Source organism: Varanus komodoensis, unplaced genomic scaffold (genome assembly GCF_004798865.1).
Source record: "Varanus komodoensis strain SLA01 unplaced genomic scaffold, ASM479886v1 scaffold2, whole genome shotgun sequence".
In the NCBI taxonomy this organism is placed as follows: domain Eukaryota; kingdom Metazoa; phylum Chordata; class Lepidosauria; order Squamata; family Varanidae; genus Varanus; species Varanus komodoensis.
Window position 1 is genome coordinate 2773625 of NW_025335568.1, and position 25050 is coordinate 2798674.

General features: G+C 54.7%; 1 protein-coding gene across 1 annotated transcript in view; it reads right to left on the reverse strand.

The window, feature by feature from the left end:
* Positions 1–25050, reverse strand: part of FBXO41 (F-box protein 41) — a 57172-nt gene that overhangs the window by 17500 nt on the left and 14622 nt on the right. Inside the window, exons 5-10 of the mRNA XM_044428467.1 lie at positions 24651–25048; positions 6944–7154; positions 5343–5422; positions 4243–4607; positions 3019–3254; positions 1314–1429 (exon numbers count right to left, since the gene is read on the reverse strand). Coding sequence (XP_044284402.1) covers positions 1314–1429; positions 3019–3254; positions 4243–4607; positions 5343–5422; positions 6944–7154; positions 24651–25048 — 1406 coding nt within the window. The remainder of the gene's footprint in view (positions 1–1313; positions 1430–3018; positions 3255–4242; positions 4608–5342; positions 5423–6943; positions 7155–24650; positions 25049–25050) is intronic.

The following is a 25050-nucleotide window of genomic DNA, read 5'->3' on the forward strand; positions in this document are numbered from 1 at the left end:
GGCCGGTTTGCAGGGGATGCCGTATGAGGCATCCCCTGCAAACCGGCCACCAACCTTGTGGCCCTACGCTGCACTGACTCCAACCTGGCCATATCCTTCCTGTAATGAGGGGCCCAAAACTGAGCACAATGCTCCAGTCGCGGGTGCACCAGAGTCTTATAGAGGGTCAGTAATACCTCTCTCGATCCAGAAGCCACACTTCTGGCTATGCAACCAAGGGTGGCGTTTGCCCTCTTGACCACCGCATCACACTGCTGGCTCACGTTCAGCCTGCAGTCAAGAAATGTCAACACAATTTGTACCACTGTCGCTGTTGTGGTTGTTGCAAGTCGAGGTTCCTCATTCATGCATTCAAAAGCCACAGACCGTTTGCCTTGCACAGTGTTCTTTATTGGCCACAAAGCGCCCGGAATGAGTCTCTGAGCAAGCACAGAGTGATTTTGTTGCACCCAAGCTAGTAATCACCTCCAGGAACTCTCCTTACAATCATGCCTGGGCCCATCCCTTTGCGGGGAGGTCCTTCGGAAAGCAAGCTTGCCTCCTCTCCATGTGCCAGTTCTCCAACAGAGCTGCTCTCCTTAGCTGGCGATGCACCGTGGGGTCAAGAGCTGTGCTCACCCGGCCTGTGTCTGAGACACTACGCTGCTCTGAGTCCCCGCCTGCCAACGGTACATCCTGGACGTTCCCAGGAACCGCCTGTCCACCAGGGTAGCCAGGCCTCGAGACAGGTGTCTCCACTTCCCTCATCTCATAGACAACTGCATGAGAGGCTGCATTCAGACAACACAATGAGCCACGGTGGGTTTTTTTTACCACTGTTGGCCTGCCGTGTTGTCTGAAACCAGTTGTGGTATTTTACCACGGTAAGTTCAGTCTGTAGAAACCATGATAAAAACAAAAGTTTGTTCTACGGTCTCTCTGTTCTACCATGGTTTGCCCTGTTGTCTGAACCCAGGATCACGGTTTCCAAGGTCCTGGCATGCAAGTACCACAGAGTCCCCTGGAAAGACTGGCAGCTGCAGGAGCCACTCTAGCCATCCGGCCTCTGGGTGTGGACCCAGGAGAAGAGGCAGGCAACGCTGGCAGAGGGACGATGCACCTTGAGGTGACATTTCAGTCTTGCTGGCTGCTGGGATGCATGACAACAGCCGGAGGACTGAGGAGGGAGGATGGAAAATAGGGCGGCATAGAAACCACTTGCTCATCTGGCAGGGAGATGTGGTCGAAGATGGTGCGGCGGGGAGAGGCAATCACTGCTGGATGGCTGGGCTGGGCTGGGCTGGGGTGGCCGGGCAGGGGCGGCTTTCACTCACCGCGTGCTTTTCATGTAGTCTTCCTTGGTCTCCTTCTTCCCCCTCTGCCGGGCCTTGAGGTTCTGGAGGGTGAGCGAGTGTGTCTGGGTGCACCACTGCGACAGCATGACGAGGAACTGGGGGTGGAAGAGAGGGGCTGGTCAAGGCAAAAACAGCCCCCGCTGCAGCTTAAAGGCACGATCCTGTGCATACTGAAGCAGGAGAGAGGCCTAGAGTTCCCATCGTGTCCCATCCAGCCGTGCTGGGAGTTACAACCATTTTTAATGTCTTGACATGCTCAGAATTGCTCGCAAAAGCTGCTTCTGCCAGTAACTCGGCCTCAGGAGAGTCAAGCCAAACTTTGAGGATGGAGGAAAATACTGGCCCCAGGCTGGGGAACCAGCAAAGTCGAGAAAGAGGGGAGGGGCCCAGGGAAGGGTTGTGGCCTTCTGGGGAAACCGGGGGGCCACACGGCTCTGGGGATCAACATCGGAGTTGTACACTCTCAAAGTCTTCCACGGAAACATCTGGAAACGGATGGAGGGCAACAGAGAAGCGGTAAACCAGAGCAGGGAAACAGAGCTATATGCATATAGTCCAACGGGATAATGGATCTCCCATTTACACCAGATCACCTCCCCAGTACCTTCTCGGTTTATCATCCACCATTCACAGGACACACAGAGAGAGAAAGAGACAACACCACTTCACAAAACTTCTAAAGGACCAAAACAGACATTGCTTTGAATGAGTGCCCCAGTTACAAGGCCTTGCCTTGCCTTCATGATGTTTCCTCTAGAGTAGGTGCACGGCCTCAGTCTGGATCAGCTCCCTTGTGCGTGCCCCCCCACTTTAAGATCCACCGTGGGGGCCCCGCACCTATTCTGGAGTAGAAGTGTTGTGGGGAGACCAAGTGTCACGGGTGTTCCGGCTGCAGAGTGCGGAACTTGCAGCCACGAGATCCGGGGGTGGCCTTGGGGCTGCACCCCACAGACGTACCGGGAGGTCTGCCAGTGGCCCCAGTGGCCAAGGGGCGCTCCTGCGCTTTGATGTTCAACGCACTTCCTTCCCCAACCTGGTTGTCAGGGCAGAAAGGTGGGGAAGGGGGGGCTGCAAACTGACCCGTCCAAAGCCACCAGGCTGGGTAAGACAATCATATTCTGCTTTCATATCTGGCTTTCGTGACCAGCCCCAGGCTGCCCATCCGCCCATCCTTTCTTTCTGACACTTGCATGCTGCCTTGTAACCCAAGGGCTCTCCGTATTTTCTTTAAAATACATCCGGTGGGCAAATGGGAAGGCAAAGGGCACTTATCTGGCACCCACCCTGTAGCAAGAAACTGCGGGGGGGGGGGGTGGATGGGGGACTGTGCCCGTAAATGCACAAGGAACCTTGGGACTCCCCAGGAAGCGCCACCCCCGTTCCCACGACCACCGGTTTTGTGACTTTTTCAGCTTCCTTCCTTTCTGCCTCTCCGGAGGCTTCCTTACTGGCAGGAAGAGCTCCCAGCGAAAACAGGCTGGTGGATTGGGGCCACCTCTTTCTCCTCCAGCCTTGTCCTGGCACAGCATTCCTCAAAGCTTTTCCAAAGTGAAATTTAGCCTTTGGGCTGGAAGAGGGTCAGACTTTCGTGGCCCTCCCGAACTCCACTCATCCGAGTTTCTCAGATACACACAACCTCACGAGCATGTGCAGAGAGCCAAGCAAGCCTGCGGGCAGCCATTACCTTGGAGGACACCCTGGCATTTTCCAGCAGTACCCGGGTCCAGACCGCTGGGTGCCTGGCCACGAATTTCCAGTCCTTGCAAACCTCCGCTGCCTGAAGCAAGGTCTTGGTGTCGAGGTATGTGAAGATGCAGAAGAGCGCGGCTCGCATCTTGAGGATTTCGGGGCTGATGACCTCGTTGGAGCGGGAAGGGCTCCCGCCCTCCGGTCTGCTGGCCTTCCCTCCATCGGCCCTGGCTGCGGCACAAATGATCAACGCGGGACATTTCCCTCCATCGCCTCTCGGCGTTGAGCGAATTATGAGCAGGCGTACTCGGTGGACTGAGCAGGGCTGCAAAAGAAGCCCCCCAGAGCTCCGCGGGGCTTGCCAGCAGCTAAGGGGGCAGAGGACCGCCGCACCGAGTTGCAGCTGCGTAGGCGCACTAAGGGCGAGTAAGCCTCATGGCGCACAACGGGGCTTGCCTCCGAGGAAACACACCTGGATCGGGATCAGCCTGTGAGAAGCCTTTCTGTGACAAGCAGAGGATGGATTAAGAACAGGCCAGTTCTGCTTGCTTGTTTTATCTCAGGGGAGCTAAATGTAAAGAGCGGAATTAAAGCCACACATTGCTTTTGGGAAAGCACAGCTGAAAGTATGCTTGGAAGGTGTGGCTTCGCTGAAATAAGTCAGTACATAATTTAATAATGAACAACAATGGACTGAAGTCTGATTGATGAACGGACGTGAGCCTGCCCCCCAGCAGGGCACGGCTGCCGGAGCTCCTTTTCCCTGGGCTGCGCCTCAGCACCAAGCCAGGCCGGGCACCCACGGTGCGTGGCCAGCCCGAGGCCTGCGTGGACCACCCTTTCAGTGGCCGAGGGCCGTGCCTGACCGAAGCCCTCGCTGCGCTCCCTCCCTCGCACGCTGCGTGATGCTCTCGGCAAGCTCATGGGCCGGCAGGCAGGGAGCCGGGGGCAGGCAGGGCCTCTACACCGTGCCCCGTTTGTCTGGCCAGGTGAAGAGAGCTGCACCAGCAGGCTGCGGCGAGAAATGGGCGAAGCGGCCCCGCCAGGTCCAGCAGGGCCCTCGCAGAGGGGGGAGCCTGTGCCTAGCGTGCCCCCGGCTAGCTCCCCACTGCCAAAAGGGAGGGCTTATCAGTGGGGTGCTTTGGCCACAGCAGGCCCCGCTTCGGCATCCCTGGAGGGGGCCTCTCTCCAGAGCCTCAGGGGAGGGGGAGAGACTCACCTGGCAGCCGGGAACTGTTCCCAGGCCTGGAGAAGTTCACCTGCTGGGTCTCGGTGGACAGCCTGGGCTCTGTCTCCCACATCTCGGCCTCTGATTCGGTGGTCCGGGAGCCGACGTCCGAGATGTCGCCCTCCTCGCCCTCGGTGCTGTTGCGGTAGGGCCTGCGGTGCCAGTTCTGGATGGCCTGCCGGCGCAGGCCGGCATTGCGTGTGGCCCCGGCTCTCTCTGCCCCGCCGTCGGGGCCCCGGTTCTGCCCCCCCTGGTAGGCGTGCCCGTCCGCAGGCTCGTCCCCGTGGTACAGTTCGGGGCTGTCGCTGTCATAGCAGCCTGAACTCTGGGAGACTGCCTTGGCGCGGCTGGAGGCTCTGGAATCGCAGAAGCAGAGCGCTGGAGGAGCAGGCCCCCGAGGTCATCCAGACCCACCCCTTGGCATGAGGCGCCGCACTCCGCGCTTCTGCACCGGAGCCCTGGACAGCATCCCGTCTGATGCACTTCGGCATGCTTCCTGATTTGCACAATCGAGTCTGCGAGTCACGGGCACCCCCAAGAGATATTCAAGGCATCAGTCCTGGCTGCTAGGCATCCCCAGGACATGCATGCACAAACACCCCCCTTCCCCAGCTTGCGTCTGAGCAGCCTTAAGGACTAGTAGCGCGCCTGCTTTTCAGCGAAAGCAGCCGAGAGTTGTGGAATGCTGGACTCAGCGTGCAGCATCACTTCCTACAGCTGTGCAGAACTCCTGCTCTTGGTCTCTCGGATCGCTTTCTGCAGGGCAGCCCACAAACAGGCCCTTGTGGGAAACGGTTCCCGGGTAGCCAAGACCCTCCCACAGGGAGAGACCGAGCCTAACTTTCCACACATCACAATAAAGCCATGTCTTTAAATGAGCCCCCGCTCTTCTTTCCCCTGCCTGGGTACACAGATGTCCCCGGACTTCAGGTGGGGCAGAGGCAAGAGCGAGGCAGATCCGAGTTCCAGTCTCCACGCGGCCTTGAAACTCAGTAGGTGACCTTGGACCTCCCACGGCTCATAAAAAATCTTCCCCAATCACCAAGGAGGTGGGTAGAAATAGAAGGGGAGCGCATGGGACCATTCCTTACCCAGTGCTTGAAGATGACCTTTGGTTGGAAACGGCATAGGAATTCTGTGGCGTCGCGCCAGGGACCAGGTGCCGGTCTCTCTGCCGAGACAAAGAAATGGAGATCAGAAGCGCCTTCGCACCCATTTGATCGGCCTCAACACTCGAGCTAAGCAGTTCCCTGCCACTTAACAAGCCATGTGACCACAGCCTAAATAGAGGGAGACAACCGAGATCTGTGATTCAGTCGCCTTCTCTTGAAACGTTAGAAAGCTCAGCAGCAGCAGCAGCGCTGTGGGAGAGTTTTAAATGGTGATTTCCTCGCATCTTATTGCAAATGAAAGCCATCCATCCTGTCAGATGCAGACTTTAATGTGATCTCAGATCTATGCAAACACAGAGTCTGGTCCATGCAGGGTCTGAAGCATGAACTGGAGGGGAATGCTCCCCCCCCGCCCCCCACAGTGGAATTTTTTGGATGACTATTGCTCCCGTTGCCTCAGCTAGTCAGTCCCTGAAATAGTAAGGGCGGGTTTCAGAAGAAATGTGGATCTTTCTTTCAGGTTCTTATCTGGGGAAAAGGGAGGAGATGCTTTGTGAAGTCTGCAGAACTGCTTTCCCATGTCAAACCCAGCCTGGCTCTGCCCTTTGTATCCGGAACAGAGGAAGGAGAGGCTTGCCTGGATGTTACCTTGCAATGGAGGGGCGGCTCACTTAACCTTCTCCTCACCCCCCCCTTTCCCTGCTACCTGCAACCCCAGACTTGCTCCCAGACAGGATCCCCCAGGCAATCTCTGAGGGAAAACCACAGCCCTGCAAATCTGGTGCCCCGATCCACCGCTCCTTGCACACCCTGCTCAGCAGCAAGACAGGCGGTGTGCACGCCGTTCCATGCGTGGGGGGGGGGGCAGGGAGCACTCTCTGCGCCTCGGCAGCGCCATGCGCACGAGTCCATCCCAGGAACAGAAGCCCGGAAACAGGCCCTTTTGGCCCTCAGGATGGGCCCCAGAGCGTGGACGGGAGGGAAAGGGAAGAGCAACGTCCTTTCTGGGGGCAGCGGGTGGAAGAGGGTTTGGCTGATTCCGTCAGCACAGGAATGGTGTCCCGGCTGGGACGTTCGGAGAGCGATGGCCCCTGGGCGGGGAGGCTTCGTGTGGCCACAGTGGCTCACAGGCCTCCATATTCCGGGGCCAAGAAGCCACTGATTAGGAATGGGGAAATCTGGGATCGGATGGGGTCTGTTCTGATCACGAAACACGTGCCGAGAGAAGGGGCCAGAAGGACCGGACCGCTGCCCCTTGTCCCAGGAAGACCCACCTCACCCTGGGGGCCCTTCATTGGAACCGGGGAGCAGGGTCCCTCCCAGCCCATTGTGGGGTGGGCGGGCCAAAGGCCAGAGGGGCAGGGCCAGGAGCCCAAGGCCAGCCCACTGAATGCCCTTTCTGCCCTTCCGTGAGCCCTGGGAGCGGCACGTGGGCTTTCGGGGCGGAGGAAAGCTGTGCAAGAGCCAAGGAACCGGTGGCGGAGGGCAGGGATGGCGAGGAGGCAGACGGGGGCTCGGGCAGGCCAAAGTGGCCACGGGCGTGGGGTACTGAGGGCTGGGAGGCAGGCGTCGCTCGGTACCGGTCTGCCGGTGCTCTTGGACCCGGGCACGCTGCACCGGCCCAGGCTGCAGTTGGGCGTTGTCCCGCAGCTGCTGCTGATGATCTGAAGCTGCTTTTCCGCCCGGTCGGCCCGGTCCAGAAGCTCCTCGATGAACTGCTGGAGGCGCATCTTGGCGTTGGCTTCGCGGGCAGCTGTCTCCTTCAGGAACAGGTCGATCTGGATGACCTCCCTGCCGGAGCAGACAACAGTTGGACAAAGGGCCTGCGGCCGTCACACGGCAAAGGCGAAACGAGAAAGAAGCAAAACTTGCAGAAGTGCAGCCAATCCTTCCCTGAAATGGACGCGGCCAGGTGTGAGCTTTGATTCATGATGTTTTAAAAAATTCTACTCTCTCTCTTGCCCTTTCCCCATAACTGTTCCGGCTGGCAGTCGGAACTCCTGGGAGTGCTGAGTTTCATCTTGCTAAGCTTCCAAAATGAGAAAAATAGCTTTTTTCTCTTTTCTCAGCAGTACAACCAAGCCTGTATTCCTTTTGTTGTGAGTGTTTTGTTGCAGCTATAATCGCTTTGTGTCTGTTGTGATGCGTGCTTGAAGCACTGCAAGTGGAGGGGCTGAGTCAGCTCTCCAGCGCACCCTTACGCAGGAGTAAACCCTTCTAAACACAACGGGCAGGTACTCCTAAGCGGACGTGGACTGGGCTGCGCTGGGAACGGGGGACTGTGAACCGTCCCCGAAGGGCTCTGCAATACAAGTGAAACATGGCAATAAAATCGCATGCAAATGACCCAGCGAAAATGAAGACACCCTGCAATGTTATAAAACCAGTCATGCAGCAGGGGAAGCAGTGCCAGCCAGCAGCAGGGCGGAACCTCTGGAGTTAATTAACGACTCAGGTGAGGAGGGCTGATTCAGTCTGGTGCTTCACAAATAACAGGGAAAGTGACAAGGAGGCCTCCACTGGCTTCTCCTGCTCGGCTGAAATTCATTTCAAAGGTTACGGAACCGTCACTGGCCGCTGGCTTGTTTGGGTCTGTGGTTTGTTTCCCTCCGGCCTTTGCTTGTGCTCCCACAAGCGCCTGTTTCCGTCAAGGGAGGACCGCCGTTCCCACGAGGGATGGAGTGGGCACCCGCGCACGACAGCACGGTCCCTCCCAGGATCTGCTGGCTGGGGATGATGGGGATTGCGTCCCACACCTATCAAAGGCTGGGGGATGCCATGAGAAATCTCTTCTGGCTGTCGCAAGATGCTTTGTTGTTTGCCCCGTGGGGTCCCTCTTTTTAGACACCGGTCTCCTTTCTGAAGGAGCAAAGAGCAGAGAAGGGCTTCAAAACTGTCCCAAGATGCCAGTAATAGGACATCCCCTTTATATACCCAGTAATGGGTATATAAAAGTTTTAAATCGATCGATCGATTGATCGACCTGGATCGCCATGCACAGCCATGCAGCATGGAAGGATAGTTCACAGGCCCTGATCCCACACGATCACACAGAGAGCCAGTGTGGTGTGGTGCTTAAGAGCACGGGACTGGGACTCAGACGATCCGGGTTCTGGTCCCTGCCCAGCCATGGAGCCCACTGGGTGACCCTGGGCCGGTCACAGACTCTCAGCCCAACCTACCTCACAGGGTTGTTGTTGTGGGGATAAGATGGAGGAGGAGAGATGATGCAAGCTGCCTTGAGCCCTTTGTCGGAAAAAGGCAGGATATAAACCGGAAAAAATAATAATGGAGTATCGGGGTCAGTCATACAGTGCAATTCTGTACATGTTCCTCAGGAGTAAGTCCTGCTCAGGCTTTTTCTCAGGTGGCTGGTTGCACCATCTTGGGCACGGTCCCTGGCTGGATCTGCAGGGTCTTCCTTCCCCGCTGCTTCCGGCCCGCCAGAACGTCCCCTTTCCTCCTCATCCAAGGTCGCCTTCCCAACCGGCTCTGGCTGCAGGAGCCGAGCGGTCAGGTCCTGATCGCCCCTTTCGGCGGGCAGAGCAAGGGAGTCCCACCCAAAGAGTGCCCTGTTGCTCAGCCACCACATTTGGCTGAATATTCGCTTCAGCAAAGCTCAGGGAAGGAAGGGCCTGAAGCACTGCTTGCCAGCCCACCCACTGCCTTGCAATTCTGTGTTCCCACATACACACAATGCTCTGAGTGGGCGGTTTGGCTGGCAAGATGGGCGGCCCTATCGTATTTTTAAAGAATCCTAAGAACAGCTAAAACATGCAAACTGTTCAGAGTAGATGGATGAAAAGCCTTCAGCAAGCTGCAGGAGTTGCACGCCCAAAGCAGTGCAAATAACTTCACAAGAGAAAAATAAAAGGTAACAGAAAAAAATGAAACTGACGGGAGGCGAACACAACTCCTACTGAAGATTTAAAGTTTCCCAACTAAGCAGACAAAGAAACTCTGCAGCATAAACACCTGTGGCTGCACACCTTGATGGCCTCACAGTGCTTTGGACCAAAGCACTCCTCAGTCTCAACTAGCAGGGTGGGTGGCTGGGGATTATGGAAGCTGTAGTCCAAAACATCTGGAGGGCACCACCTTAGGTTTTGACCATATTTTTCTATTTTATTCTTTCCAGGTGCAATCCTACGCACATTTAGACAGAACAAAGGCCCACAACGCCCAGCAAATATATATTTCACTGCACATATTAAGCCGCAAAGGGACAGATGCCTGTTTTGAGAAGCCTTCTGCTTTATCCTGCATTTTTCGGGCTACTTTTCTGGCACCCTGGTTTACAAAGGGCACTGGCGAGTTGGAACGCTTCTAGAGAAGAGCGACCAGCACAGGGAGAAACCTGGGGGCGCCTCCTGCGAGGAATGGTTAACAGAGACAGAAATATCTAGCCTGGGGAGGAGGAGATCAGGGGGAGGTCAGGTTGTGCTCTTTGGATATCTGAAAGGCAGCCTTGCAGAACATGGAAAAACCGGAGTTTCTGTTGCTCTGGATGGCAGGACTGGAACCAGTGGGTGAGAATTGCAGGAGGGCAACTCTCGAATAAGTGTGGTGTGAGAGCCAGTGTGGTGTAGTGGTTAAGAGCATTGAACTGGGACTCAAGATGACCTGGGTTCTAGTCCCCGCTCAGCCATGGAGCCACCTGGGTGACTGTGGGCCACTCACAGGTTCTCAGCCCAACCTACCTCACAGGGTTGTTGTTGTGGGCATAATACTGAGAGCAGGAGAGGCAGAATGAGAGGCAGTGTGGTGTAGTGGTTAAGAGCACGGGACTGGAACTCAGATGATCCAGGTTCTGGTCCCCGCTTGGCCATGGAGCCAACTGGGTGACCTTGGGCCAGTCACAGACTCTCAGCCCAACCTCCCTCACAGGGTTCTTGTTGTGGGGATAAGATGGAGGAGGAGATGTAAGCTGCCTTGAGCCCTTTGTAGGAAAAAGGCAGGCTATAAATCAATCAATCAATCAATCAATCAACCTGGGCAGGCACTTCCGAAGAGCAAGTGCTCTCACCTCAGGAACAGACTCATGGTTGGGCTTTGCAAAAGAACCACCACCGTTTTCCAGCACGTGCCAAGTGCGCTCAGGTGGAAGCCATGTCCCCAGGCTCCCCACTTGGCCATGTGAATCAGGCCCCGTTCCTGCTTCCTGTTGCCTTTCTCACACCCCCCGCCTCCAGCCGCTTCTTCCCAGGGATTCCAAGCAATCGCTGGCAGCCTGCAGGGGTTTCTGGAAAGGTCATGGTCTCTCCGGCATGGAATCTAGGCCAGATGCATTGTGGGGTTGCAACCAGGTCAACGAGAAACCAGGGCGCATGGGGGGGTGTTGTTCTGGAGGGGCTGCATGCACTCACACAGGATGTTTCCTAGCAATTAGTGGGCTGCTTCTAAATAATTAAATTGACTCTGCCAATTAGGTGGCTGGAGATCTTTCCCTCCTCCGTGATCTCTTCCTGCCCAACCCTCCCTTAGCGCACACCCAGAACTGGTTGGAAATTGTTCCACATCTCCATGTCTGTAGCCTCAACTCAAGCAGATAAACTTGGACTGGCACCATCGGATTCTTAGTGTGTTTGCAGATTTGAGGAGCATGTGGATTTGAGAAAGGACAGATAGAATGCATCCGAATACCGGGCTGGAGGGTTCTGTCACACTCTTGTCCTGCTAGTGGATTTCTTATGGGCAACTGACGACCAGGGGAACCAAACACTCGACTGGAGAGACCCTGGCCCTGATCCAGCCACAGAGCTCTTCTCTTGTCCCTAATAGCTCACCGAGCATGGGAAAATGGAGCCGCTGGTAGCCAGGGGCAGCACGTCAAGGAAAGGGGCCGACTGCTCTCCTTGGAATTAATTCAACTGGGTAGTTGCTATGTTTCTGCATCAAGCACTTCTCTACATCTTATAAGCAGTCGGAGTGGTCGAGGGGCGTTAGGGAGGCCTGTGCAGGATCTCAGGTTCCAACCCAAGTAGTTCTAGTGAAACAGAACCCAGAGGCAGGAACAGGAAGGGAAGAAGCTGCGCATGGCCCTGCGCTGAATTTTGCAATCGATTTAGTTCTGGCCATTCCGTGGGAGACGGGGCAAAAAGCAATTGCACCCAAGCCTGGTGCAAAGGGGAGAGGACGTGGGAGAAATTTCTCAGGGTGCAGGGTTCAAGTGTTTACCATGGGGTAAGAAGATGGCTGAAGGGCATGCATGCGTGTGTGTGTGTGTGTGTGTGTGTGTGAGAGAGAGAGAGAGAGAGAGAGAGAGCGCGCGCGCGCGAGCGCTCTTTCTTTTAGCCCCTGGTTCTGTCCTTGCAGCCTCTCTGACTGTGTGAGGCAGGGCTCATGGAGGCCCCTTACAGGACGTCCCCCTTGGGGGATTTCGAGTACTGCTGCTTCCCTTTGAGCACCTGAAAGCTGAGCGAGGAGTTTTAACAACAATAAAGCAAAAACTAAATCGCTTGGCTCAATGTTCAGCGTTGCCTGGGAACCTGAAAATGGCGGACGTCCTGGCAGAGTTCTTCTAGGGGGCTTTCCAAGAAGTTCAGGGGGCCAGAGAGGTTGCAAGCCAGCACAGAATGCGGGTGGGGGAGTAGTAAAAGCAACCCCTCCCCGACCATCCTCTTACACAAAGGTAAGCCCTGAAGCCCTGCACTCTGAGGAATGTTCCTGCGATCCTCAACATCCCAGTGAAAGAGGCAGGAAGTTGGCTGCCTCCTTTGAGGGCGTGAAGAGTTTCCAAGAGGGCAGTGAGGCAGCGGCGGCGCTAGGACTCGGCCTCACCCAGCCTGGTGTGCGGCACACATGCCTCGCCCGGGAACTCACTTTCCCCAACCTGGTGCCCACCAGATGCTTTGGACCGGCTCCCATCAGCCCCTGCCAGGGCAGGCGGTGCTCCGGAGGCTCGAGCGCAAAATGTTTGGAGAGCACAGAAGCTCCCTTCTGGCTTGGGATGCTGGGTTGCTGTGACCTGTCTGGCTAGACAATAAGAACGATGAAGATTTGGGCTCGGTCTGGGGTAGTTTCTGACGGTCCGCTGTATTCACCGATTTGAGAATCCTGCCAATGAAACGCTTGTGCAGGGGGAGAGCAGGGGCCCAAGGCACCTCGGGCGCTGGGACAGCAGCGCAAGCCGTGTGTCCTGCGTCTCGGCATCCTGGGCTCCTCGAGAGAAGAACCCGAATCCAGACTCCACGGCCCCACCGCCCACCACCCACGGCCCCGGCTCTCCCGCAAGCTGCTGCAGGTTGTCTGGCAACACCAGCCCACGCGCCTCCGAGCCTCGCCTGGGAGCTCTCCGGAGTGCTGAAGCGCCAACTCCGGGCCCTCCCCGCGGGGGCGACTTCTTCCTGGTTCTAGAATCTGCCGCAAAGCAAAGCAGCAGCTTTGGGCAAGCCCGGTTTCCATTTGAACGGCCCGTGTGGTGCTCCAAATGCCAGGATCCGGCTTCCCCTGGGCATCCACACTGCCCGCGGGACCCTCCCTCGCCATGGAAATACCACGCCTTTCCAGCCCAGCTGATCCTCCAAACTCGGGGCGGGGAAGAATGATTGAAAACAGACACACTGGAGACAGGCTCTTGTTCTGCTGAGGCCAAGTCTCAGTTCCGATGGCCTGGTGGAAGAGTCTCCTTCTCCAATGTCAGGGTCCACGGCCAAAGACCCTGGGGGGTGCCAGTCTGGATACAGCCTGGAATCATCCGAATTGACTCCTTGCTCCACCATCAGATAAGTGGAAACTCTGGCTAATTCCAGGTTTTCTGCACTGCTCTGCATCCATGCATCAAAAGGCACATGAACCCTTGGTGTGCAGGGGGGTGTGAAGCAGGGGTGCCAGTTCACGTTCGAGTGAAAATCTCCAAGACTAACCCTTCATTATTTATCTCCCACCATGGTCGGTAACGAAGCACCGGCCACTGTGTTTTCTAACAGCCAGCTGTCGATCAAATCCGGGAGTAATAGAAAAAGTGATCAACCGCCAAGAAAGCAAGAATATTTATGGGGTGGAATTCCCATGGCATGATACGTGTTAGCCCAAAATGGGGGGGGGGTGCTCCATGAACATCTGAGAAATGTATCCCCTTTATTCGCCAACTTTTCTTTTTTTCTGTTCTGCTGCTTTTTTATTTTTTTGGTAATTCAATTGTAGGAATGTTCACATAGTCACTCACTCCCCGCGAGTCATTCTGAATGAAGGCAGCACTTCCTGCCTTCACTCAGAACTGACTTTGTACTGCTGTCACATTGCTAAACCGGACGGTCTGCTGGGCATTGTGAAGGCCATCCAATTCATCATGGGATCCCTGATCAGCTACGAGTAGATTCCTTCAGGGAGGAAGAGAAGGGAGCATAAAATCGAACCTAGTCCTGAATGGGGCTGCACTCCCTCCTAGGGACAAGGTCCACAGCTTGGGAGTGCTCCTCGACCCGGAGCTTTCACTGGAAGCTCAGGTGACAGCGGTGGTGAGGAGCGCTTTCCTTCAGCTTCGGCTGATCCATCAGCTGTGCCCCTACCTGGAGAATGACTGCCTGGTGACAGTGACACACGCGTTGGTGACTTCCTGCCTTGACTTCTGTAACGCTCTCTACGTGGGGCTACCCTTGAAGACGGTCCGGATACTTCAATTGGTTCAAAATAGAGCTGCCAGGCTGCTGACGGGGACTGGGCATTATGTTCACATGACTCCAGTCCTCTGTCAGCTTCACTGGCTTCCCATTGAAGTCCGGGCCCAATTCAAGGTGTTGGTAATGACCTATAAAGCCCTTAACGGCTTGGGTCCTGGTTACCTGAAGGAGCGCTTACATCCATATATGCCCGGCCGCCCCTGAGATCTGCGGGAGAGGCCCTTCTCTGGAAACCCTCCGTGAAGGAAATTAGGAGGGTAGGTACTTGGAGGAGGGCTTTCTCTGCGGTGGCGCCCAATCTATGGAATGCGCTCCCCAGAGAGGTCCGCCTGGCGCCGTCATTATTTGTTTTTCAGCCCCAGGTGAAGACCTTTTTATTCAAGCGTCATTTTAATTGTTAATAGTATTTATTTATTTTATTCTTTGGCCAGGGCAACTTAATTTATACTGTTAATTTATATTATTTTAAGGATGTTTATTTATGGATGTAAGCCGCCCCGAGGCTTCAGCGAATGGGGCGGCATAGAAGTCTCCCAAATAAATAAATAAATAAATAAATAAATAAATAAATAAATAAAAATGACACAGAGGCTGCAGCAGAAAGCAGAAATAAATGCTGTGAAGAGTAAGAGGAAACAAAGAGGCACCCAGAAAGGGGAGCCCCCCCCATAAATTCCTTCTTTACCTCCGAAGTTTTCATAGGTGAATATTTGTTACAATCCTAACCACAAAATCCCTGTGACTTCCAAATGGAAGGCTATGTGGTCTTGCAGCATGGATCCAACTGCAAACAAGACACCAGTTCTGTCCACATGGCGAGGCCTCTTCCAAGGGAAGAGCGAGGGGGTGGGGGCTTCCAGAGGCGGCCGTTTCTCAAAGGGAGCACAAGCAGTCGGGGCTCTTTCATGCTCGGTGTGGCTTCCCGGGGGGGGGGGCCTTCCCGATTCGCCGCAACCACAGTCGATGCACAGACTGCTTTGAAGCGGGGCTGTGAGCGAGCGAGGGGGAAGCAGAGCTCCCTCACGAACAAGGGTGCCACGAGCGCCTAGGACTTTTCTTGATGTGAAAACCACATATTTGCTGCCGCCGGAGAGGGTTCTGCGCACAGCAGGAGATGCTTTCATTGCGTGGAACTTCGCCACCAGGTGCGTACAGCGCAGAACCTACTCCTGGAGCGAGTCTTCTCCGTGCCTACTCAGAAGCAAGTCCCACTACGGTCAGTGGGACTTGCTCTTGGGTAAGCGTGCGTATAAAGCTGTGGTCTCTGATCGACATTACACCACTCAGAGATATGCTGCCGGGAGCTTGAGGTGCAGCTTAGGGGCAGAAGAACAATCCAGATCTTCACTGTATCAGTCAGAAGAACACGATGGAACTTGGTGCTCCCTTTACCAATCCGTACATATATTTATTTATTATCTTTTAATATTGCCCAATTCTGGAGAGCGACTGCCTGCACAAGGCAAAACCGCTTTTTGAAAAGGGCAAAAATTCACCGTTTGGGGGAATGGGCAGCTCTGCTTCTGGAAAATGACGACCACGAGCGCGAGCAGCTTGCAACGATGCTGCCTGGGAAGGCAGGCATATCGATGAAAACAGACAGGAAGTTTTGCTCAGTGCTGTTTGAGGAAAGGAGAACATGCAAAAGAAAGAGGCCAGATTTGACCCAAGTCTCACACTTATGGGGAGCCAGTATTTTTCTGGTTCGGAGCGCCATGCCCTGCAGTTCCATGGATTCGGTGGGTCCAGCGCTCCTTTCCTCATGCGGTGGACCAAAACATCCATGCCTCCCCGTGAAGTTGCCATGGTGACTTCACTTGGGGGTCAGTTTTAGCACCCCTCTGCTTCCCCCCACTGGGAATGGCATGAGATGAGTGGAGAACTTCACGCATTGCTTCTGTCTCCCCCCACACCATGCCCTCTTGGAGGGATTACTTCTCCTCCCTCCTCTTCATGCTCCTGGTGGCCCTTCAAGCTGGGGGGCGGGTGCTGGGGAGGGAATTGGGGGGGGCCTCCCTTGCCGGGAACCTCCTTGGACCGGACAGCGGCTGCAGGTTCCCGCTGCTGTTCTGATGATGGAATGCCAGTTTTCTGGCTTCTGTGCTTTGGAATTCCAAAATGAAGGCAAATTGCTTTTCATTAGGGAAGCAAACTGCAGGAAGGAAAAGGCCGGAACACAAGACTTGCCCCGTGGAATCAGAGCAGAGGCCTGTCTTGCCCAGCCGGAAGTTTCTGGGGAGCGAACGGAGACACCCTGATGCGAAGAGCTTCTCCCACACAGGTGGGGCACTGGGAGGGTGGGACGGGCTGCAGCCCATCAGCAGAAGGAATCAGAGTCACCCTCCCCACTCAAAGGAGCTAACACCCTAGTTAAAAATACCCCCATAAAACACACCCCCCAGCAGACTAATCAACACATTACTAATGAAATCTCACAATTAGCTTTATGGAGCCTGGCAGCAGCCCTTTGCATAATTCTCTGGGCTTAAGCTCCATTGAGCTCACTGGTGCTTAGTTCGGGTGCCAGAAGCTCAACTGGCAAAACACCGTGAGCTAGTAATGAAAGACCTTCACCGGTCGAGGGAGCTTTTAATTAGACATGGGAAGCACCTTGCAAAGGAGTGCCGCTGTTTAAGCTGCTGGCAGGAAGCGGAGGTGAGATCTCATCAAGGAACAGGGATGAGGCCTCCAACCCCTGCGGTGCTTATCTGCTTCCTCCTTGGACATCCTCTATGCTAGATTATCACAAACTGACATCAAACTTGAAAGCCTCGTCATCACCTCAGTAACTCACTAAATTTGGTCTGCCAGTTGTCCTGGCGCTCCAGGAGGTGGCAGCATTCCTCCTGCCCAGAGCTGGTCCTCTGCACTCCCCGCTCCCCACTGCCCTGAGCAGAGGAAGTTCCAGTCAGCCCTTGATCAACTGCCCACTGTCCCCCACAAATTGCCTAACCCATTGAAAAGCACCTCAGCTATCGCCCAAGTCCAAAGAGGGCATCAGGCAAAACTCAGAATTCCCTGCATTACATACAGATCATAGCAGTAAATGCGGAGGACCAGTAAATCATTCCAGGTAACTCAAGGCAGCAAGTCAAGCTGTATTTCTGTGCCACTGAGGAAGCTTGGGGGGCGTCTGAATGCAGCCTCTGTGGGACAGAAGTCATTGCAGAGCGTGTCCCTGGAGCCCAGGGGTGTTGCAACGGGCTAGGAGCACCCCTGCGCAGGAATGGAAAAGCATGTGACAGCGGCCCGGCAGGGGAAGGCGTGTGGGCATCTGGGCAGCCAGGCCTGGCCTCCAGGGCTCCCCACCCTGCAGCGGGACACGTGAAGGTGGGCTGGGACAGTGACCGTGCCCGGCCACGGAGCCCCCCACCCCTGGTCGCGCAGCAAGAGCCAAGGCGAGACACAGAGTGAGGTCGGAGGCCAGCGCGTTCTGTCCTGAGGGCCACAAGCCTGGTCTGAGATGGCCCTCAGCAGCTCTGACTGGGCTGCCATGCGGCGCCCATCTGAGGCCAGCAGATCCTCTGGGGGGCTGCAGGCCAGGCCTGGGTGGTCCCAGCTGGACAGCCCCTGCCTGTTTCTTTGTCCCTGCACCTCAAGGGACGCTGCCTCCGATCGTCGTGGCCGCTCGGCTGGGTCCATCGTGGCTAATATCTTTTGTCTTCCAGAATGCTCTCAGATCTTCAAACACTGGCAGCTAAGCCAGAGGGGTGGGATGCGGCGAGCTGCCGGTTTGGGACAGCACGCATCCTGAGTGCGCCAGGGAGAGCGGCACCTCCAGCACTGGGGGCAAGTATCTACTCCAGGTTTCAGCCTGAACTTTAGAGGAGCGATCCTAGCACTGAACCTAGGTCCTCCCCTGAAGTTCAGGCTAAAACCTGGGGGGATGAGCATCTATCGGGCACAGGAAGTGGGGGAGCTGCACTTCCTCTGGATGACTGCTTCTGCAGAAGGATCCAGATGAGCTGAGCTCACTCAGCAATTCTTCCAGTGCAGAACTGTATTTATTTATTTAGAATATTTGTATCCCATCCTATACAAACCACTTGTCTCAGGACGGCTTGCAACTTAACATAAATAAACAATAAATACAGACAATCAATGACTATAATAGCAAGATGAAATGCAACTGAGGATACTAATATTAATTCGCCCAGACTGTTGCGTGTGTGCAGTTGTCGCTGCATCTCTGTGCACATCTGTGTGTGTGTGTGTGTGTGTGTGTGTGTGTGTGTGTGTGTGTGTGTGTATGGAAGGAAAGGAGAGGGATACATCAAAACATGGCTGGAGAGCCGTGTTGCTGCACCGCTGGGACAGAGACGGCATGGCTGAGCTCTGCCTACTTATCACCGGCATCCCCCTTCCAGACTTCGCCGTGTGAGGGATCAGATCGAGCCGGCTTAGCTATGGCCTGCACCCAGCCTGGGGCCGGGAAATGCCCGGCATTGACCTACTGGGCTGCGGCGACAGGCCGCAGAATGTCCCCAAACATTCCAAGTGTTCGAGGAACGCTGAAGCCGGGGCGGCCCCATGGCTTAAGCAAAGGGTGAGGAGCAGGCCCTGGGCTGAATGCAGGGCATGGTGAGCGATGGAGGGAGAGACTTGGGGAGGGGGCAAGGGGCAGGGAGACGGGACGAGACAGCGAACCTGAGAGCGGGCTGAGGGTGAACTGGTTCTACTTTCCATGGTGAAGGCCAGTTCTCTCCAAAAAGACAGCCTCTCAAAGCTCACTGGCAACAAAGCAAGCCATGTTTTCTCCATAGAGTTCCAGTGGTTTGTTTCCCCTGGATTTTAACTCCCATCTTAAAATCTTATTAGAACATTATTCCAATGCCTTTTAAATTTTCTTTCACTGGTTAAAATCTTACATCCCCCAGCTACCAATGGCTTCAGCTAACTATGTGCTATTGTTATGCCTGGGGTAATGCTGGGTTTTATCTGCCTTCTGTTTGCAAATGGCACAATGGATTTTGCCATTGCTTATGGCCAACCCTAATTGTTTAATTAATGGAAGTGGTGGTCAGCTCTGGAACAGGTGTGCTGTTTTGAAGAACGGGGAACCAGGAACCGAAGGGAAGGAAGATGGCATCCCGGCGGTGGGAGCATGACCACAGTGGATGTAATCGGGTCTGATTTCAGGAAAATGGCACATGGAATCTCACTCGGAAAAATTAATTTCAGCCTCTGGGGATGCAGCTGCATGAAATTCACTGACAGACCAGAAACAAAGAGGCTGGGATGCATTGGGGGGGGGGGGGGGGAGATAAAGTTGGGGAAGGGGCAGAGGGGGCCTTCTGCATCTAGTCTTGTCTCATATTTCTTTTTCAAGCACTGAGGAAAAGGGTGCCGATGTCAGATTGTTTAAATCCACAAATGATGTTAAACTGAGAGGCATCGTGAAGATGAAAGGACGGGCTCAGGTGGGTGCAGGAAGGCTTACAAGCTTGCGTGGCAGGTGGGAGACTGACTGCACACACAAAGCTCTTCTTCACACCCCCTGCTCCTGTGGGGAGGGGGGGTGGGGACTCTGGAAGTCTGGCCCTGGCCCTATATGCTTCCCCCTTCCCCTCATCAGGTACCTTCCGGTGGCTGCCACATGAATGGCTTTTGCCCGTGCCTGCCCTGCACCCGCCCCCCGGAAAGCTTGAGAGGCCGCCCCAGGCTTAGCTGAGCTAATGGCAGCAGGAGCTTTAAGCTACCCTGTTGCCAGCCCGCCCCCCACCCTTTGCCTCTGGCTCCGCCCACCCGAAATGAAACTGGGCCTCCAGCTGGAAAGGGCTGGAGAGACTTTCGCAACATTTACATATCTTGCAGCAAAAGGGGGCATCTCTGCAGGGGTTTTTCCATTAAAAAGCCCTGTTGCTCCTTCCGCTCCCCAGTGCACAAAGGGTGTGTGTGTGTGTGTGTGTGTGTGTGTGTGTGTGTGTGTGTGTGCACGTGCGGGCAGCACCAAGAGATTTGCCGGTCCGGAGGAAATGGATGCAAAGTTTCCTGAGTGGGCATGTAGGGGTGGGGAATCACAGCGAAAAATCATCTTGAACCCCAAACTTTCCTTTTGGCATTCCTTAGATGGCAAAAGAAGAGGAGGACGGCAGAGGATGAGGTGGCTGGATGGAGTCACTGAAGCAGTGGGTGTGAGCTTGGGGGGACTCTGGGGGATGGTGGAGGACAGGAGGGCCTGGAGGGATGCTGTCCATGGGGTCCCGATGGGTCGGACACGACTTTGCGACTAACAACAACAACTGGAAATAGGATCATAGAAAAGTAGAGTTGCAAGGCACCAGAGGGCCATCAGGTCCAACCCCCTGCTCAGGGCAGGACTCTCAGTTAAATAATCCGCCTACATGGCTGTCCAGCCGCATCCTGAATGCCTCCAGGGTGGGAGGTCATTGCCCTATTTCCCTAACAGTCAAGAAGTCCTTCCTGATGTTCAGCTGGAATGTGGCGGCTTCCTGGAACCTGAGCGTTTATTCCATGCCCCACTTGGGATCATCCAGGAGAGACCTTGGCCTTCCTCTGTGTGACAACCTTTCAAGCACTCTGGCATGCTACCTTAGCTCACTCAGTTCTCTCTTCTCAAGGCTAAACAGGGCCAGTTCTTCTAGTCTCTCCTCACCGGTCTTCATCTGCACTCCCGGGCGCACCCCTGCTGCCCTCCTCTGTACCCTTCCCAGCTCGATGGCATCTTTCTAGCCCAGCACTGGACACGGTGCTCCAGAAGAGGCCTCGCCAGTGCTGAGCAGAGGGGAACCAGAACATCACGTGATTTGGAAGCTATACTTCTAATCACGCTGCCCAAAATAGCATTTGCCCTTTTTGCAGCCACATCACACTGTTGACTCATAAACAGCTTGCAGTCTACAGCTCCAAGATCCTTCTCAGTTGCAGTATTGTTGAGCCAAGTATTCCCATCTGGGAACGGGGCACTTGGCTCCTTTTTCCTAGGAGCAGAACTTGGCATTTGTCCCTCTTGAATGTCCTGCTGCTGCTTTCGGCCCAGCGCTCCAACCTTGTTCCTGCCTTCCAGGGTATTAGCCCTCCCACCCAGTTCTGTGCCGTCTGCAGATCTGATCATCGTTCCCTGCACTTCCTCGCCCAATCAATTAATAAAAATATTGATGAGCCCTGAGGGACCCCACTTGTGACACTTCCCTAGTCTGAGAAGATGGCTCTTTGAGTCTGGTTCTCTGCAACTGTGATCGTTGGTCTATCCAGCCACTTGCAGCTAGTTTGCAAATCAGGATATCATGGTGCACTTTCTCAAAGGTCAAGATATATTGCTGAAATCAAGATGCATGATGTCCACAGCACATCAGGGAGGTTACCCAATCTAAAAAACGAAATCAGAGTAATCTGGCAGGATTTATCCTTGACAAATCCATGTTGGCACCTCGTAATCCCTGCATTGTTTTCAAGGTGTTTGCAGGCTGACTGCTTTTCAATCTGCTCCAGAATTTTCCCAGGGATTGATGTCAGACTGACTGGTCTGTAGTTCTCGGGTTCTCATTTTCCTTCCTTGAAGACAGAGGCAAGACTAGCATTTCTCCAGTCATCAGGCACTTCCCATCCTCCATGATTTCCCAAAGCTACTAGGCAGTGGTTCTGAGAGTTCCTCCATCAGCCCCTTTATGTCTCTAGGGTGGAGTTCATTGGACCCTGGAGATATGGATGCACTGAACGCACTCAGGTGACCCTTGACTAACTGCCTTCCTGCCTTCCCAGCTTGTACTTCCCATTCGTCAGGAAGGTCCTAGACCTTCTTTTGGGAGAAGACCGAGCCAAAGCAGGAATTTGCCTTGTCTCTGTCATCTGTTACCATTTTGCAACCCACAATGAGTACTGAATCCTCGTTTCTTTCCTCTGCCTTCTACTATGGCCATATCTGAAGGAGGCTTTTTCGTTGCTTTTAGCATCCCTCACTAGCCTCAGCTCGTTCCTAGCTTTAGCCTTCCTGATGCCAGCCCTGCCTTTCCATGTTAGTTGTCCATATTCGCCCTTTGCAGCCCGGCCTTCCTTCCATCTTCTCGACATGCCCTTTCTGTTTTCAGATCATTTCTAACCTTCTTCTTTGTTGCAGGCATGCATAATTGTATGTTTTGAATTTCCTTTTGTTAGAATTCCCACCCATCTTGGACTCCTTTTCCCATTAGAGTCCCTTGCCATGAGACGTTGCCTATCATTGTTCTGAATTTACTAGAACTGGATGTCCTAAAGCCCAGGGCATATGTTGGGCTACACTTGCTCTTGCTTCCCTTAGAATCAAGAGTTCAGCCTGGCACGGTCACTCTCCCCAAGCTGCACCTTTCTCCACTAGGCCTTCCCTGCTGGTTAGCATCAAGTCAAGGACAGGCATTCCACCCCGTCCCTTCCTCCGCTTTCTGTAGGAAGAGGTTACCAGCAACACAGGAATTTCTTGTATCACCCTTGCTTAAAAAGGAATCTGATGGAAGGCCCCTTCCTGTATGGGCCCCAGTGTGGGGCTTTTTGCTTATGATCCCATCTTCGAGGGACTGACTGGCATCTTCTGAGCGCAACAGATGCCTGGCTCGCTTTCTCATTGGCTGCCTTTTGGAAACAAACACTCACGAAAGAGATTTATCCAGCTGCCGAGGCCGCTTTTTATCGCCTCGTGCTTGAGTGGTCCCCATTTTGGTTGTGCATTTGGCTATTTTTTATCCTTGGTTATAATTTTTGCACAACCGCAGGGGTTTTATACACTAAATGGTTTTGTAAAACAATTTTAAATGTATCTTTGGCTATCCTTCCCGGAGAGGGCAAATCTGTCAGTCTTGCTTTTTCCAGTATGTGAATATTTTTCTAAATCTTAAGTTCTTGAATTTGAAGACACTTCTGAATAGTTGTAATTTGAGAGCAAGTTATCCAGGGTATGGACTGAGATGCATCGATACATCAACAAACTGAAGCTTGATCCAGACAACACGGAGGAAATTCTCTGGTGGTTTTTCTGCCTGACTGATTTTCAGTCTATCCTGGTGGGCCTAAACAAGGCTGAATTCACGGGGATTCAAAAACAGATTTCCCTGAAAGATCACTGACTTTCTCACTGTCAGAGCTGTACAACCATGGAACCCTTTCCCGGGGGAAGTTGTGGGCTCTCCAACACTAGAGACGTTCAAAAAGAAACCGGATGGTCATCTGAGTGGGATGGTGTGACTTGGTGGCCTGTGACAGACTCTGGTGAACCTGCAACTGGAATAGTGTGTTCAGTTTTGGGCTCCACATTGCAGGAAGGATATAGCCAGGTTGGAGTCAGTGCAGCGTAGGGCCACAAGGTTGGTGGCCGGTTTGCAGGGGATGCCGTATGAGGTGAGACTGAGGGAACTGGGTCTCTTCAGCCTGGAGAAGGGGAGACTCAGAGGGGATCTGTTGGCGACATACAGGTATGTGAGGGGGTGTCACACGGAGGTGGGGAGAGACCAGTTCTCCCCTGCAGAGGAAGGCAGGATGCGCTCCAATGGAGCAAAGCTCAGGGCATGTCGTGAGCGGAGCCGGCTGGTGCCGGGGGTCAGACTAGATGGCCCGGGAGACCCCTTCTGACTCGCTCTGTTTCTATGTTTCTAACAGCAGATTGGACCCAATGACCTTCTGGCCCCTTCCAACTCTACCATTCTATGATCAGGCATACAGGTGGCTCCTGGATTCATCCTTATCGCTCGAGATCCAGGCAGTCTTGATGGCCAGAAACACCTTGTATTTGCTTCGTTTGATACATCTCCCTGAACTATATCGGGCTTGAGAGAGTCTGGCAACAGCCCGGGCATCCTCCCTCTTGGACTCCTGCAGGGCACTGTACTCGCAGCTCCTCTTGGTGGCTCGGAAACTTCATTTAGTTTAAAACAGAACCATGTGGTCACTAACTGGGCCTGGCTGATGTGGTCACATGAAGGCAGGGCTTTGATTGCTGCACGGGGTTCCAGGCTGTTTCAGAGCCGAAGGCAAAGGGCTGGTTGACCCTCAGACTCATGAACAGCTTGGAGGCAGAGCTGTGAAGGACTCTCTCCTCCATGGGTACCTGCTGGGACGCTCAGGGAAGCACCCTCCTCTGGCAGAAGAAAGGTAGGGCAGCTACAAGAGGGCATGTCTTCTCAGTGGTGGAAACCCACTTTAGGAAGGAACTGCCTGGGCCCCAGGTCTCTGGTGCCTGTGCTCCCCTTCTGGCCCTGGGGGAGGACCTTTTGTTTCTCCCAGGCTTTTGAGAGACACAGCTCTAGATCTTTCTTTAAGGTTGTTTTATTGACTCCTGTGCTGGGTATTGGTTCGCATGATACTGCATTCTTTTTTTTTAAAAGAATGCTTGCACTGTATTTTATCACCTATTTTATGACCTCTTAGTTCTCTGACTGCTTGCAATCCGTCCAGGTTTATTGGATGGATTCGAAAAAGAATAACATAGAAAAGCAAGTGTCTTTGTACGCAGAACAGCCTGAGGGGAACCCCACGCCCAGGCCCCGCGGCCAGCTTCCACGGCTGCCTGAAGAGCGCGGGGTCGTGTGAACCGTATTCAGGACGCGAGCCCACCGTGGCGCGAGTGCGGGGATCCCGAGCCAGCCTGGAAGGGGCACCCGCGGGGCCGGATCGCTCCCCGCAGGGCGAGGGCCCAGAGCCGCGCCCCCCCGCCACGCGCCCCCCGCGCCCGGGCACTCACTGCTGCTTGCGCGTCAGCTCCTGCTCCTTGTGCACCAGGTCCTGCTTGAGCGAGGCCAGCAGCTCCACGCTCACGTCCACCTGGCGGGAGAGCTCGGCGGCGCGGTCCTCCAGCTCCTGCTTCTCGCGGCCCAGGCGCAGGCTCTCCTGCTTGGCCTTCTCCAGCTCCGAGCTCTTGCGGTCCAGCTCCACCTGCAGCCGGCCCACCTGCGAGGCGATCTTCTGCTCCACCTCCTCGCTCAGCTTCTCCAGGCGCTTGTCCACCTCCAGCTTCTCGAAGGCGCGGATCTTGAGGCGCGCCAGGCCCTCCTCGTAGGCGGCGTCCACGGCGGCCGCGGCGGCGGCGGCGGCGGCCGCGGCGGCGGGCGGGCTGCCGGCCGAGGCCATGGCCTTGCGCGAGA